This window comes from Plasmodium cynomolgi, chromosome 6, assembly GCF_000321355.1.
Source record: "Plasmodium cynomolgi strain B DNA, chromosome 6, whole genome shotgun sequence".
NCBI lineage: Eukaryota > Apicomplexa > Aconoidasida > Haemosporida > Plasmodiidae > Plasmodium > Plasmodium cynomolgi.
Window position 1 is genome coordinate 710,208 of NC_020399.1, and position 13,167 is coordinate 723,374.

The 13,167-nt window shown below is 45.4% G+C and overlaps 3 protein-coding genes across 3 annotated transcripts; all 3 read left to right on the top strand.

The window, feature by feature from the left end:
• Positions 1-338: 338 nt before the first annotated feature.
• PCYB_062580 (RNA helicase) lies at positions 339-4,884 on the top strand (the record flags this gene model as incomplete). Its single annotated transcript, XM_004221425.1, has 6 exons — positions 339-622; positions 2,845-3,157; positions 3,276-3,347; positions 3,596-3,925; positions 4,110-4,283; positions 4,588-4,884. The coding sequence occupies 6 exons, from the start codon at positions 339-341 to the stop codon at positions 4,882-4,884; spliced, it is 1,470 nt and encodes a 489-aa protein (XP_004221473.1).
• Positions 4,885-7,054: 2,170 nt separating this feature from the next.
• Positions 7,055-9,305, top strand: PCYB_062590 (hypothetical protein; the record flags this gene model as incomplete). The annotated part of the gene is made up of 2 exons (XM_004221426.1): positions 7,055-7,115; positions 7,156-9,305. 2 exons carry the CDS (start codon positions 7,055-7,057, stop codon positions 9,303-9,305), a joined length of 2,211 nt encoding a protein of 736 aa, XP_004221474.1.
• A 2,613-nt stretch (positions 9,306-11,918) lies between these two features.
• PCYB_062600 (protein phosphatase 1 regulatory (inhibitor) subunit) lies at positions 11,919-12,858 on the top strand (the record flags this gene model as incomplete). The annotated part of the gene is made up of 4 exons (XM_004221427.1): positions 11,919-12,105; positions 12,291-12,365; positions 12,556-12,601; positions 12,831-12,858. 4 exons carry the CDS (start codon positions 11,919-11,921, stop codon positions 12,856-12,858), a joined length of 336 nt encoding a protein of 111 aa, XP_004221475.1.
• Positions 12,859-13,167: the final 309 nt, after the last annotated feature.

Below are 13,167 nucleotides of genomic sequence, written 5' to 3' on the forward strand. Positions count from 1 at the left end.
GCCACAGTTACCGCCACAGTTACCGCCACAGTTACTGCCACAGTTACTGTTTTTAATTTATTTTTTGTGATGGGAAAACTCGCAAGGATTGGTTCTGAGGGAAAGCGGAATTAAGTCACTGTGTGAGGGAATCACCATCTGGTGATATGCCCAAGCGTAGTCATAAAAACGGCCAAGGGAAATTATGTAACTTTGCTTATTTGGATTCCCTCGCACCATTTTACTCGTTCGCCTCGTTTGCCGCGTTCGTCGCGTTCGTCGCGTTCGCCTCTTTTGCCGCGTCCGTCTCGCTTGCTTCTTTGCCTTCCCCCCGCTCCGCATAAACCCGTTGCAGGAAAATGAGCTCAAATAATTTGGCCCAACCGCGCCAAACCCAACAGCAGGGGGAAGGTAGCAGTGGCGTCAGCGAACACATCGAAGGGGGTAAAAGCGCCCATGGTACTGGTGACGTCAAGGGGGATGAAGCGGCAGAGGGCACCGATGAAGGAAATAAAAATGCAGACATAAAAGGGACCCAAAAAGGAGAAGCAAACGACGACCTAAACGATGTTATCAGTAAATACTTAATGAATGTCGGCTGTCAGGAAAAGGTCGGCTCAATCGATAACGCTGGTGGCCTTGTGTCCAACACGCTGACGGAGGATGTATACCCGTATAGCCACCTCTACCCCAACGGTGGTGTGGAAAGCTATTGGGAACATGCGAGCAACCCAGACTTTGTGACTTTAGCTGGCAGCAGGAACTTTGTGGTTAGCCAAACGGATGAAGCTGCTACCGCGGGCGGGAACCAAAGCAATAACACAGCCGCAACGCAGATGAGAAAACCAAGCAATGAACACATGCTACACCCAAATGGAGATACACTCGCAAGTCATAATAGTCACCTTAATTATATAGATATAGTGAATAGCATGAGTGGAAGTTACGAACCGTATGGAGCTAGCGTCCAAAATTTTAATTACCAAAGTGAGGAAGAGTTCGTTTATGACGGGAATGCAAATAACGTGGATGGATACAATGACACGTACAGCGAAATGAAGACCACACCTCCAGAACCATCACAGAAGAGAAAAATGTATGCAGAAAATATGGACGCATATGGACCGACTAGCAAAATGAGGAAGGGAATTAACAGCAGTTACCCAGTGGAGGAAGAGACGCATAACAAGGAAAAAAACAACTTAGGGGAAAAAAAAAACAACCCATATAGAAATAACTCACAATGGAAAGCAAGAGAAGGAGGTCCTATATACCATAGGGGAAATTCTGGGCTGTATAAGGGGGCCTTCAGAAAATGGGAAGGTAACCAACATGATAATAGGGATGGAAAGGAAATAGGAGAAGGAGAGGATGAGAGGCATGATGTGGTCGATAAAAAACGATTCGTGAGCAAATGGGATAACGTCGATGAGGGGGATAACAATCATCACGGTGCCCCCCGGGGGGAGACATGTTACGATGACTCTAGAGGGAATTACATGGCGAGGGGTGGATCCAATCAGTTTGGTAGAGGCAGACCAAGTCAGTCTGTAAGGGGGGGGCCTAGTCAGTTCTCCAGGGGGAGGGCAAGCCAGTATGGCAGAGGAAGGCCAACTCAGTACGGTAGAGGTAGACCTAGTCATGTGGAGAGGGGGGGGAGGTCCAATCATTATGAGCATGGCCGTTCTGGCCAGCAAGGCTATGAGGGCTCCAGTCAGCGTGACCCCGAGAGGCTGAATCGCTACGGACACAGCGGACTCAGCGGACACAACCGAGCCAGCCATCATGGCTACGACCAGTCCAGTCAGCACCACCCGGAGAAACCTAATCGATATGGGTATGACCAGCACAGTAAATATGGCCACGATCGGTCCAGTCACCTTGGGCATGAGCAACCCAATAAATATGACCCCGATAGGTCCTCCAAATATGACGCAGATAGACCCAGTCAGTATGGCAGTAATAAGTCCACTCAGGATGACCATGGCCAATTCAGTAAATACAACGGTGATCAGCCGAATCACTACGGTTATAACGCACCCAGTCAATATAACCCTAATAAAACCAAGCAGTACGATCGTGACGGGGCTGTTCAGTATGGGCGCGGCCAATCCAACCAGTATGAGCGTGGCCAGTCCAGCCAGTATGAGCGCGGCCAGTCCAGCCAGTATGAGCGCGGCCAAACCAATCAGCATAACCCTAATAAACCCAGTCATTACGACCGCGGCCAAACCAGTCATTACGACCGCGGCCAAACCAGTCATTACGACCGCGGCCAAACCAGTCAGTATGAGCGTGGCCAGTCCAATCAGTATGAGCGTGCCCAATCCAACCAGTACGAGCGTGGCCAGTCCAGCCAGTACGATCGTGCCCAATCCAACCAGTACGAGCGTGGCCAGTCCAGCCAGTACGATCGTGCCCAATCCAACCAGTACGAGCGTGGCCAGTCCAGCCAGTACGATCGTGCCCAATCCAACCAGTACGACCGCGGCCATCGAAATGAAGCCGAAGAAAATCGTGACACCTACGGGGGGAAGAAATACAAGTGCAACATATTCGACGAAGAGTGCTACATCATCGAGTGCAAAAGTTACGGAAGCGAAGAGATGGAGGTGCCGGGGCCGCTTAACAGCATGGACGACTTATGGTACGCCTTGAGCGAGCGTGTGCAAGTGGGCCTACCGATCTGTGCACAGCTGACATGGCACATTTATTCATTCATTCGCTTGGTCTCCTGCATGATCTCCTGCATGATCTCCAGCCTGATCTCCATCTTGCTCACCCGCTCGTTCACCCATTTACTCCCATTTTTGTGCGTGACCACATGACGCAACTTATCCTCCCCCCCTCATCACCACCACTCAGCACCATCTGTGGAGACAACCTGTACAGAAACATCTGCGAGAAGGGATACAGCCAAATGACGATCGTTCAGAAGTACTCTATCCCAATAATAAAGAAAAAAATGAATTTGATTGCATCCTCACAAACGGGAAGTGGGAAAACTTTTTCCTTTCTCTGTCCAGTAGTAACAAATTTGATGGGAGATAACGACACGTTGAGGCCTCATTTCCCCGGGGCCTACGCGTGTGTTTCTCCCCTGGGGTTGGTCCTGTGTCCCACAAGAGAGTTAGTCCTTCAAATTTTGAACGAGGTAACTTTTGTAAATTACGAAGGGGTGCGGCCCTCCAAAAGGGCACACATGCGTTTCAGGAGGTTGCAACCAGTGTAGAAATTCCCCGATATGGACACGCGAAACTTCATTTTTTTTTTTTTTTTTTTTTGTACCCCTCCAGGTTAACAGTTTGACGAAAAATATGGAGCTCGTTTGTATGGCCTTCTATGGAGGAGAGACGATGAAGGACCAGGTAGGTTCACCTCTCTACGTTTGGCTGCACCTTTTTGTGTGTATCTTTATTTGGAGGATTAGCTCCTTTTTTGAGGATCAGCTCCTTTTTTGAGGATTAGCTCCTTTTTTGAGGATCAGCTCCTTTTTTGAGGATTAGCTCCTTTTTTGAGGATCAGTTCCTTTTTTGAGGATTAGCTCCTTTTTTGAGGATCAGTTCCTTTTCCTCGGTCACCGCTACCCTGCTCAACAATCACCGTTACACCGCAGATTGTGCAGATAAACGAACGGCAGGCGGACATCATCGTGTCAACCCCGGGGCGACTACTCGATCTGATGAACAGCTGTAAGGTCAGTCTATCGTTTGTAAAATATTTAATCTTCGACGAGGCAGATGAAATGATTTCCCTTGGCTTGAAGGAACAGATGGACGACATTCTATTCGAAAAGGACCTTTGTGCCAATGATGCTAGGCAGACCATACTGTTCACGGCGACCTTCTCCGAGAGCCTGCGGGAGGACATAGAAAAGTTCATGGCTACTCCGTATGTGTTTTTGAATATCACGCAGAAGAGGGAGGTGCGTAATTCTATTAAGCAGGTAGGTGGAGAGCCCCCAATTTGTGTCTGTGTGCGATTGGGGGGGGTACGCATGTGTATGCACTTGTGTATGTACGCTTATGCGGGCAGCCTTATTGGGGCGACCTTACTGGGACTGCCTTATTGGGACTGCCTCATTTGGGCCGCCTCATTTTCGCGCACGTCGCTCCACCCCCTCCGAGCAGGTCGTCAAGTACGTGCCTGCGAAGTGCAAGCAGGATGAGCTGCTCAAGGACCTGAAGACTCTGCAGGGACAAGCCATCATCTTTGTGGAGCTGAGAAGCTCAATTAATTATATTTTCTCTGCGTTGAAGTCGAACGGGTATGACGTGAATTACCTGCACGGAAAAATGAATCAGGTAAGTTATGGCTCCTTAGGTCTGCGCATAGGATGGGTGGTTGAGTGGTTGGCGGCGATGACGACGTGGTCATCAATGGGTAACGACTTAAAGCGCGAGTCCGTTGGAACCCCCGCGTTAGCCGCAGCTCCTGGAGAGTAATTCATCGCGAATTGTGCATACTTGACGCGCACATGCACTAGGTGAACAAATCGAATAGGAACGATATGTAAAATTTTTACGCCCAAACGTGTGGCACATGGATCCAATACCCAACGCACCCCACATCGCACACATACTGTTCCATCACACACACCCCATGTAGCCTCGAAGACAAGCCGTATTTCAACAGTTCCGCGATAAAGAATTTCAAATTTTAATAGCTACCTCCATCGCGGCAAGGGGTTTAGATTTTCCCGACCTAGAGTTAGTAATAAATTATGACCTGCCAGCCGAATTCGAGCAGTACATGCACAGGATAGGTAGGACGGGACGGATTGGGAAAACTGGACTAGCCATTAACTACTTTAATAGCTCGAATAGAAAAATTATTGACAAGCTCATCGACCATTTGAAGAAGCACGACCAGACCGTACCCCAGTGGTTGCTCAATTTTAACTAGTTCGGTTGGAGATTTTTGCAGTGAATAGAAATCAATAAGGGGTGCGACTAAGCTATGACATGCGAACAGACATGCAGCAGGCGCGTGGGTGTGGACCCACAATGCGCGGCGTTTATGTGTGACACGTGAGCATTCCCGAGGAGAGAAATTCCATCCCTTTTTTTTTGTGTATGTGTGTATGTGCGTGCTCCGTGTGCGCGTCATTTATTTATCTCTTTTGTGTGATCTTTTTATTTATGAACATGGAGTTAATTAATTACCCATGGTGGGGGGGGGTACCCCCCCTATGAATTTTCCTTTTCACTCTGTGGCGCTGCCCTTCACATCGCCGTTTTGTTTCGTTTGAATGATCCTCATTCGTTGGTGTGTTCTTCTTTTATCAGTCCTCTCCCCCCCCTGGGGATGCATAACATGTATGTGAACATATCATATAGGAATGCCAATTTTGTCTACACCAATTCTGTTGACAGCGCGATTTATATGTTCCTTTTTTTTATTTTTTGCTTTAATATGCGAGTCTGCACAGTTGCGCAGGGATGAGTGGTGAGAGGCCTTCCCAAGGTGCATGTGGATGACTTGACGTCCACGTGTGCCTGTGCGCAGCTGTGGAGAGAGTTGTCACACAGCTATGAACGAACGTGTACTTGTACACGTTGGGCGGTTGCTCATATCTGCGTAAGCATACAAGTGTAGACCTTATCGCTCGTTTTAAATGGGATTTTTTTAAAAAAAAAAAAAAAAAAAGGAAAGAATAATTTGCAAATTGTCGTCCCCGTTTGAAGTTTTTTCTCCCTGAAGAATTTTATTCTTTCAATTTCAATTTTTTCAATTTTCTCGATTTGTTCAATATGTTCAATTTTTTGGTGGATCGGAATGTGGACCGTCCTCCCCCTGTGAGGCAGTCCAACATATGAGCAACACGAGCCGAGCTGAGACGATCCGGCTCGACGATGACCCTCTCGCCCGTTGTTCACCTGTTCGTATTCCTTGCCAAGTGTGGGGCATATACATTATGTCCTTATGTGATACGTGAATATTTATATGCAATCAATGAGAAGGCGAACGTAGGGTCACGTTTTCTTATCCACGTTCTTCTAATTTACCAACATGCTGTTGTTCCAACAATGGTTCTTTTCTTGTTCACGCGATTGTGCGAAATGCGCCCATTTGTTCTTTCGCGTGCCATCAGATTTTTTGTGCCCGCTTGCTCGCCTGTTCGTTGTCTTTTTTTTTTTTTTTTTTAAAACACTTCACGCGAAATTGCTTCATGCGAAAAGGCTTCATGCGAGAATGCTTCATGCGAAAAGGCTTCATGCGAAAATGATTTATGCGAAAATGCTTTATGCAAAGAGCATTTTTTAAACCCTTTTTTTGTGTTGGATGGATATGTTTACCAATTTCGCTGCAACTATTCTTGGGAAGATTTTAAGAAAAAAAAAATAAGAAAAAGATAAAGAAAAAAAGAAAACCATTCCGAGTGAAAGGCAGTTTCTTTCTGGTGAATTGGGGAAAGGCATCACTCATTTATGCTGTTTTTTTTTTTTTTTTTTTTTTTTGTACACTTTGTACTCAGTGTTAGTACTACATTTTTGTACAGATTTGCATATGTACGCCATTCTTCTCGTTTTGCGAGATTTGTCCCTTTTGGTCCTCTCCACAGATTTTCTCCCCCCCATTTCCTGCCCACTCCTCTTTGGAGGGGCGCACACCAAAACAAGGGCATACATCAAAATAGCGACTTGCCAATCGCAACAAGCTCCTTCACACGCACCACAGAAGTAGGTAACGTCTCGGATGAGAAGATATATTTTCCCCTCCCTGCGCAGTGGCAACTTTTAAAGGTACACAGTTTAGCAGCGTAGGTGTATGCCCTCCGTGTGACGATAAAAAGAAGAGGCACTAGAGGACACACCATCCATTTGCAACTTCACAGCAAAGTTGTGCATATGCCATCGGAGAGACTCCCGCACACACACCACCACCATCAAGACCACCAAAAACGCAGACAGTAATAAAAGAAAACAGTCGTAAGGTCACACGTGCACCAACCCGAGTGAGGAAGCCAGGCGCAAAAAAGGGAGTGTTGATTACATCCAACCATTTTTTGGTCACAGCACGTCACGCCGCTTCCCTTGCCCACTCGGAAAATCTTCCCCCCTCCCCGGCGAAAATGCTAAACGAAGAAAACGTAGAAGTGGAACTTGTAAAATTAGAAAACGAAATAAGTAAAGGTGAAAACAGCTTCGAAAAAAAAAAAAGTCCAATTTTCAGACAAAAATGAAACCATATATTATGAAAAAGACGAAAATGAAAACAGCTATTTCAATTTTGCCGTTAATAATTTTAACTATTTTGAATGCTTTTATAATGAGATGTATAACTGTGACTTTGATGAGAAGGAGTTTAAGGCTGATCATTCTTTCCTAAATGAAGAGGATCATAAAGGGGGCAGTTACAATTCTCTTGAAATTTTCGAGTCGAAGGATTCTTCTGATGAAGGCACCAGTAAAGAGAATGGAAAAGCGAGAGGGGTGATAAGAAGAGGTTACGTCGCCATGAACACTGGGGAGGACGACGAATCTGCTGATGGGACATTCGACGGGGAATCAACGAAAGGATTGTCTTCCAATCGAAATGGAAAAAATCAACCACTTAAAAGAGAAAGGTTTACTCATTCCTTTAATGAGGATTCTTCTTTCGAAGTGAACAACGTACATGCAGCCATTTTAAATGCAGAGGAAAAAACTACCAACTATAGTGAAGACTATTTCGGGTTCAACATCGAACCGTTTAACATGCAGAACGAGTTGAAGGAGGGATACATAGACAAGCATGGCAACTACGTTTATAACGATCCAGACGGTGATGATTTCGAGGAGGCCTGGTTAAAGTCAGTAGATGAGGAAGACCCATTCACCTCATTTTCTAGTAAAAAAATGAAAGCAAAAATACACAACGAAACGGTTTCTAAATTTAATAAGCTACAAAATCAAAGTCTCAATAATAATTGCCTCTCTGTGAATATTTACGATGCTTTGTACTCCCTCTCATGTCTCCTGATTGAAAAGGAAACACCAATTAAAGCCATGGTTAGATATAAGAGAGATTTGAAGCTCTGTAAAAATTACCTTAATGAGTGCAAACTTAAATTAGACAAATTCAGCTTCGTTTCGGCTCCTCGGCCAGGAAGTGAATCTTCGAAAGATCCGGATGTGTCCAAGTCGTGCCAAGGGGCAGATGCGGACCGTTCCGGAGCGGGCGAAGGGAAAAGGGACGAGGACGGCGGGGCCGTCCCGCGCACATCAGGTAAGAAGAACGTCCTGCAGGTGAACTTGAAGAGGCGGGGAGGTGGCGCGATGGAGAAGGAGGCGGCGGAGAAGGAGGCGGCGGAGAAGGAGGCAGTGGAGAAAGAGGCAGTGGAGAAAGAGGCAGTGGAGAAGGAAGCCGTGGAGAAGGAAACTTTGGTGAACGAAGCGGTAGACAGCGAAGTCATTCCAAATGGAGACGCCCCAAGTGAGGAGGGCGAAAAGAGTGAAAAGAGCGAACAGAGCGAACAGAGCGAAAAGAGCGAAAAGGGCGAAGCGAATCCCCATGAGGAACATCCCGCCGAGCAAGAAGGGCAGCCCCGACAGGAAGAACCCCCGGCGGAGGAAGCGACGGAAGAGGGGAAAGCGGCTGAACAGGAGGAGGAAGCGGCGGAAGAGGGGAAAGCGGCTGAACAGGAGGAGAAAGCGGCGGAGCAGGAGGAGGAAGCGACGGAAGAGAATGACAACCCCACGGAGGGCGAACAGCCAAACGAGCTGCAGAGGCTGGAGGAAACATACCAGAAGATAGCCCTGGACTACAAAACAATCGAAAGGAGATTTAACAACTTGATAGATTTGACGCAGAAATTAACAAACGAATATAAAAACGTGTACTTCTTGGCGAAGCACGAATGTGAAGCCTTATGCAAGAAGCTGGAGGAGTCTAAGGAGGAGAGTGTAGACATACAGTGGCAGCTGAGGTGGACTAGTGACACTAACAACAATGTCTATGGTCCCTACAGCTACTATGATATATATAATTTAATATCCGTCGGAATTGTCTCAGCGGAAAATCCAATCCAGCTAAGAAGGATAAATAAGGAAAACAAAGTTTTAGAGAATATATGGCAGATGTATGACGCCGTTAACTACCTTACATTTGTTAGCAACGAGAGTGTTAAAAAAAAGAGGAAGTTGAGTGAAACCAACAAGGTGGACGTGGAGGAAGACGGGAGCGACGAGGGGGACAACTCCGTGGATGACGAGTATGACATTAAGAAGAAGAAGCGGAAGAAGAAGGGCCTCATCCAGATATCGAAAAAGAAGGAGGCGTCCTCCACCAATGAGGACGACTCGGACAACGAGGAGGACGACTATGAAAACTATGACTACTGAGGTGGGCGGAACCGTGGAATGGGGGAAGCGTGGAATGGAGGAAGCATGGATTGGAGGAAGCATGGAAGTGAGTGGAATGTGTTGAAGTGTGCTCCCCCGTGCTCCCCCGTGCTCCCCCGTGTTGCCCCGTATTGTCTCGCATGTGCGTGAATGCCCCACGTACGAGTGTGCACAGTCTGGAGGAATACTCGATAGGGAGGAAAGCGTTGCCTCGCCTTGCATCAATAACACACATTTGGGCCTCCTGCAAGTAATGCAAAGCCCCAGAACAGTCAAACCTGCAGTGGTATATAAAGCGGCACGTGGCACAATTTTTTCAGCTTTAAGCATAGTTGAAGAAGAAGCATTTTTGTCCCTCATTTTGCTATCTCATTTTGATTAGCCACATTTTTTTTTTTTTTTCTGTGTCGAATTGGATTTACCTAATGGTTAAACAGGCGACGAATATGTGAATACAGTTTTTCGTATTTTCGCATGAAGAGAGGTATACCTTTGGGAAGGGTGGTCATCGATGTGCAAACAAGAACATGTTAGCGGTAGACAGATGAGGCGTACCCCGCGTTAGCAAAGCGCGCGGGTGCACATCATGCATATGAAGATGCCACGTTGATATATCTCTATATACCCATGAACGTAAGCAATGTGCGAGCTAACAAAGATGTACATATTACTAAAATTGGAAGCGATGAGAAGCACCGTTGATTAAGGAACCATATGCGAAGGGCTTAACGTTGTTGGGATGTGCCAACTGAAATTAACCATTTATTTTGTTTTGTTTTTTTTTATATGAGCAACGTAGGTGGGCGTTTTTAAGTTGCGATGGTGCTGCTGCCCCCGCGTAGAAAGATCACTCCCTCCCCAGGACGTGTACGTATACAAGGACACTCATATACAGTTATTACTCCTATCAGTCACAATTCGCACTGCTGGCGGTTGAACTGTGTTCATGTCCAAACGTGCCACTTGCTCATTTGGGTTTATGCCCTAATTAGAGTATCATGTTGAATGCATTACTTCCCTTTATTTTATTTTATTTTTTTTTTTTTCCTTACCTATGGTTTTTCCCCCTTTGCCTATTTATTTATGCATTACTTTTATTATTTTTACTTTTTTTTGTTGTATTATTCACAGCCCCTGCATGGCAATGCTTATGCAGAGCGTAACGCAAGCACGTTACGTAGATTTAGCTTAGTAGTATATGATGTACATAACATATGTTGCGTGCGTGCGGCTCATACGTTAACGCCGTGCTGTTCGTGTCTCCCCTTGCGCGCGCCAACGTTGCGTGGGCATGAGGGTGTATATTGCCACCCACATTAATGCGGGCGGTTCATTCAGTTTTACGCGTCCCTGGCAAACTCTGCCAACGAAGCGAATTCAGCAAATTCAACCAATTCAGCCAATTCGGCCAACTTGGCACATTCAGCAAGTTTAGCAAATGTAGCAAGTGTAGCAAGTGAAGCTAATTTGGCTAATTTAGCTAATTTAGCTTATTTAGCTTATTTAGCTTATTTTTGTAAACTGCAAGTTTGCGCGAAACCCATTTGGAGAACCGTTTAGCGGATTTCCACCTCACAGGGATAATTTCCCCCGCAGCGCCCGGCAGGATAGTGTACATTAATACCGCCGAAATTGTGTTGGCGTTTCGATTGAGAAAAAATGTAACAAGTGGGTATACAAAGCAATTAGCTTTTTTTTCCCCTTTTTTTCTTTTTTTTTTTTCTCCCTTTTTTTTCTTCTTTTTTTTTTTTTTTATCTGTTTTTACGTGAACATGGCATAAAAAAGAAAAATGGCTAACTGAAAACTCAGTCGAAAAGGCAAAAAAGAAAAAAAATATATATTAACCGTTCAGGTGATTTTTTTGATTTTGGAAGGATTAAAAGGAAGACTTTTTTTTGGAGGGGGGTTCTTTAAAACAGGCACTTTTGCATGTATACTGGTATATATATTGTAAAAAGGGGTACTTTTTTTTTTTTTTTCCATTTTAATCGGAACAAAAACAGTTTAAGTTAAAATAAATTTTGCGTTTCACTGGAGTGATGTTTTTTGAACAAATCGCAAGAAAAGGATATTTTCCCCTTTTTACAAAATTGTAATATGAGGTGATATCAGCATTTATTTTACTTTGTTTTACTTTTTTTTTTTTTTTTCTTCTCCCCGTGTAGTGGAACAAGAGAAAAAAGTTGACACCTGTGAAAAATGAACGTACAAATATGTACAACATGCATGTAAGGGTGTATGAAATAAGAATGCGCGAAGCGTGTCCTTACTAAATTCTTGTTCATGCGGATATATATACTGTACGGCAACTGAGGCGTACCATTTTGCAAGACGGGGATTTCTTTCCTGCGTCTGCTTGCGTGTAGTACGTCCGTACGGGCTAGGGAGAAATTCCTACAAGGCTATTTTAATTAATCTCTGCAGCACTCCACCACCTTGCGTTGCGCTTTTCCCGCTTTGGGTGCCACTTCCACTTCTCTCATGCGATGTCCATTTTTATGACATAAAACGATATCTGTCTACATACACAGACTGGGTTTATATACACGCCCCTGAGCACCCAGATTGCACACATGCGCACATATATGTAAGCAACCCCCCCTTATTTGATCATGTCTCATATGCATTCGTCCTCAAGCACGACGACCACCACCTACGTGCAAGAAGCGAACACGAGGAACGAACAAAATGGAAACCAAAACACCATTGTGCGAATTTTAAAGCTGACTCCCCAAAAAATGGTCAGGTGGGACGAAAACACTGTTGACAATGAGAACGCCCAGAAGAAGTCGTCCAAGGGTAAGGCCTAGCTCCGGGGAAGCGCGAATTGCATACCCACGTGAACTGCGCAGGGGCGCAAACATCCTATCTGCTTAACTGATTAACAGATTAACCGCTTAACTGCCTAACCGCTTAACTGCCTAACCGCTTAACCGCGCGCTAGGCGACCTCACTTTTTGCTCCTCCCCCATTTTTCTGCGTAGTCTGCTGCATATATCACAAGCCCAAGGGTTTTGGGGAGAGCTCCGACTCGGACTCGGATTCGTCGGAAGGCGGAGGTAAGCAGCGGGGCGCTCCAGGAATGACAAAGGGAATGGTGTCAAAGTGCACGCTGCTGGGGAGAAAAAGATACGAGCACCCCCAGTGCCAACCCTAATGGCAACCCCAATGAGAATGCCAATGGGAATGCCAATGCCGAACCCTAAATCACACCCGGTCCACCCGTCCACCCGTCCACCCTTCCTACAGGTGACTGCAAGGGCTGTTCCAAGAAAGATGAGCCCAAAGAACAAAAGTAAGGCCTCCTTTGCGAGATGCCCACGACGTGTACGTGGTGTTTCTCGTCTTTTGTCTTTTGTCTTTTGCCTTTTGTCTTTTGTCTTTTGCCTTTTGTCTTTTCTCTTTTGTGCATGTCGAATTGTTCTACATGCCGTCTCCTTCCAACCGGAACGAACTCCTCTGGGAAATGTGCTGCCACCCACCAGTTGCACATTCTGTACGTTCGTCCCCTTCCCCTATAACAGGAAAGAAGAAAACGAAATTAAGAAGTAGACAAAATTATGAAGCAGACAAAATTATGAAGCGGACAAAATTATGAAGTAGACAAAATTACGAAGTAGACAAAATTATGAAGTGGACAAAATTATGAAGTAGACAAAATTATGAAGTCGACAAAATTACGAAGTAGATGAGCAGCGGGCGGAAGGGACTCCCAGTATAAGACGTGTACAAATTGTGGAACGTTTCCTACACTGGAAGACACCTCTTTGATCTTAATCATATTTCTAGTGGTCGGAGTACGAAGCCAATTTTAATTTTTTGTAAATTTTATTTTTAAGTAATACTGCAAAAGTAAAAAAA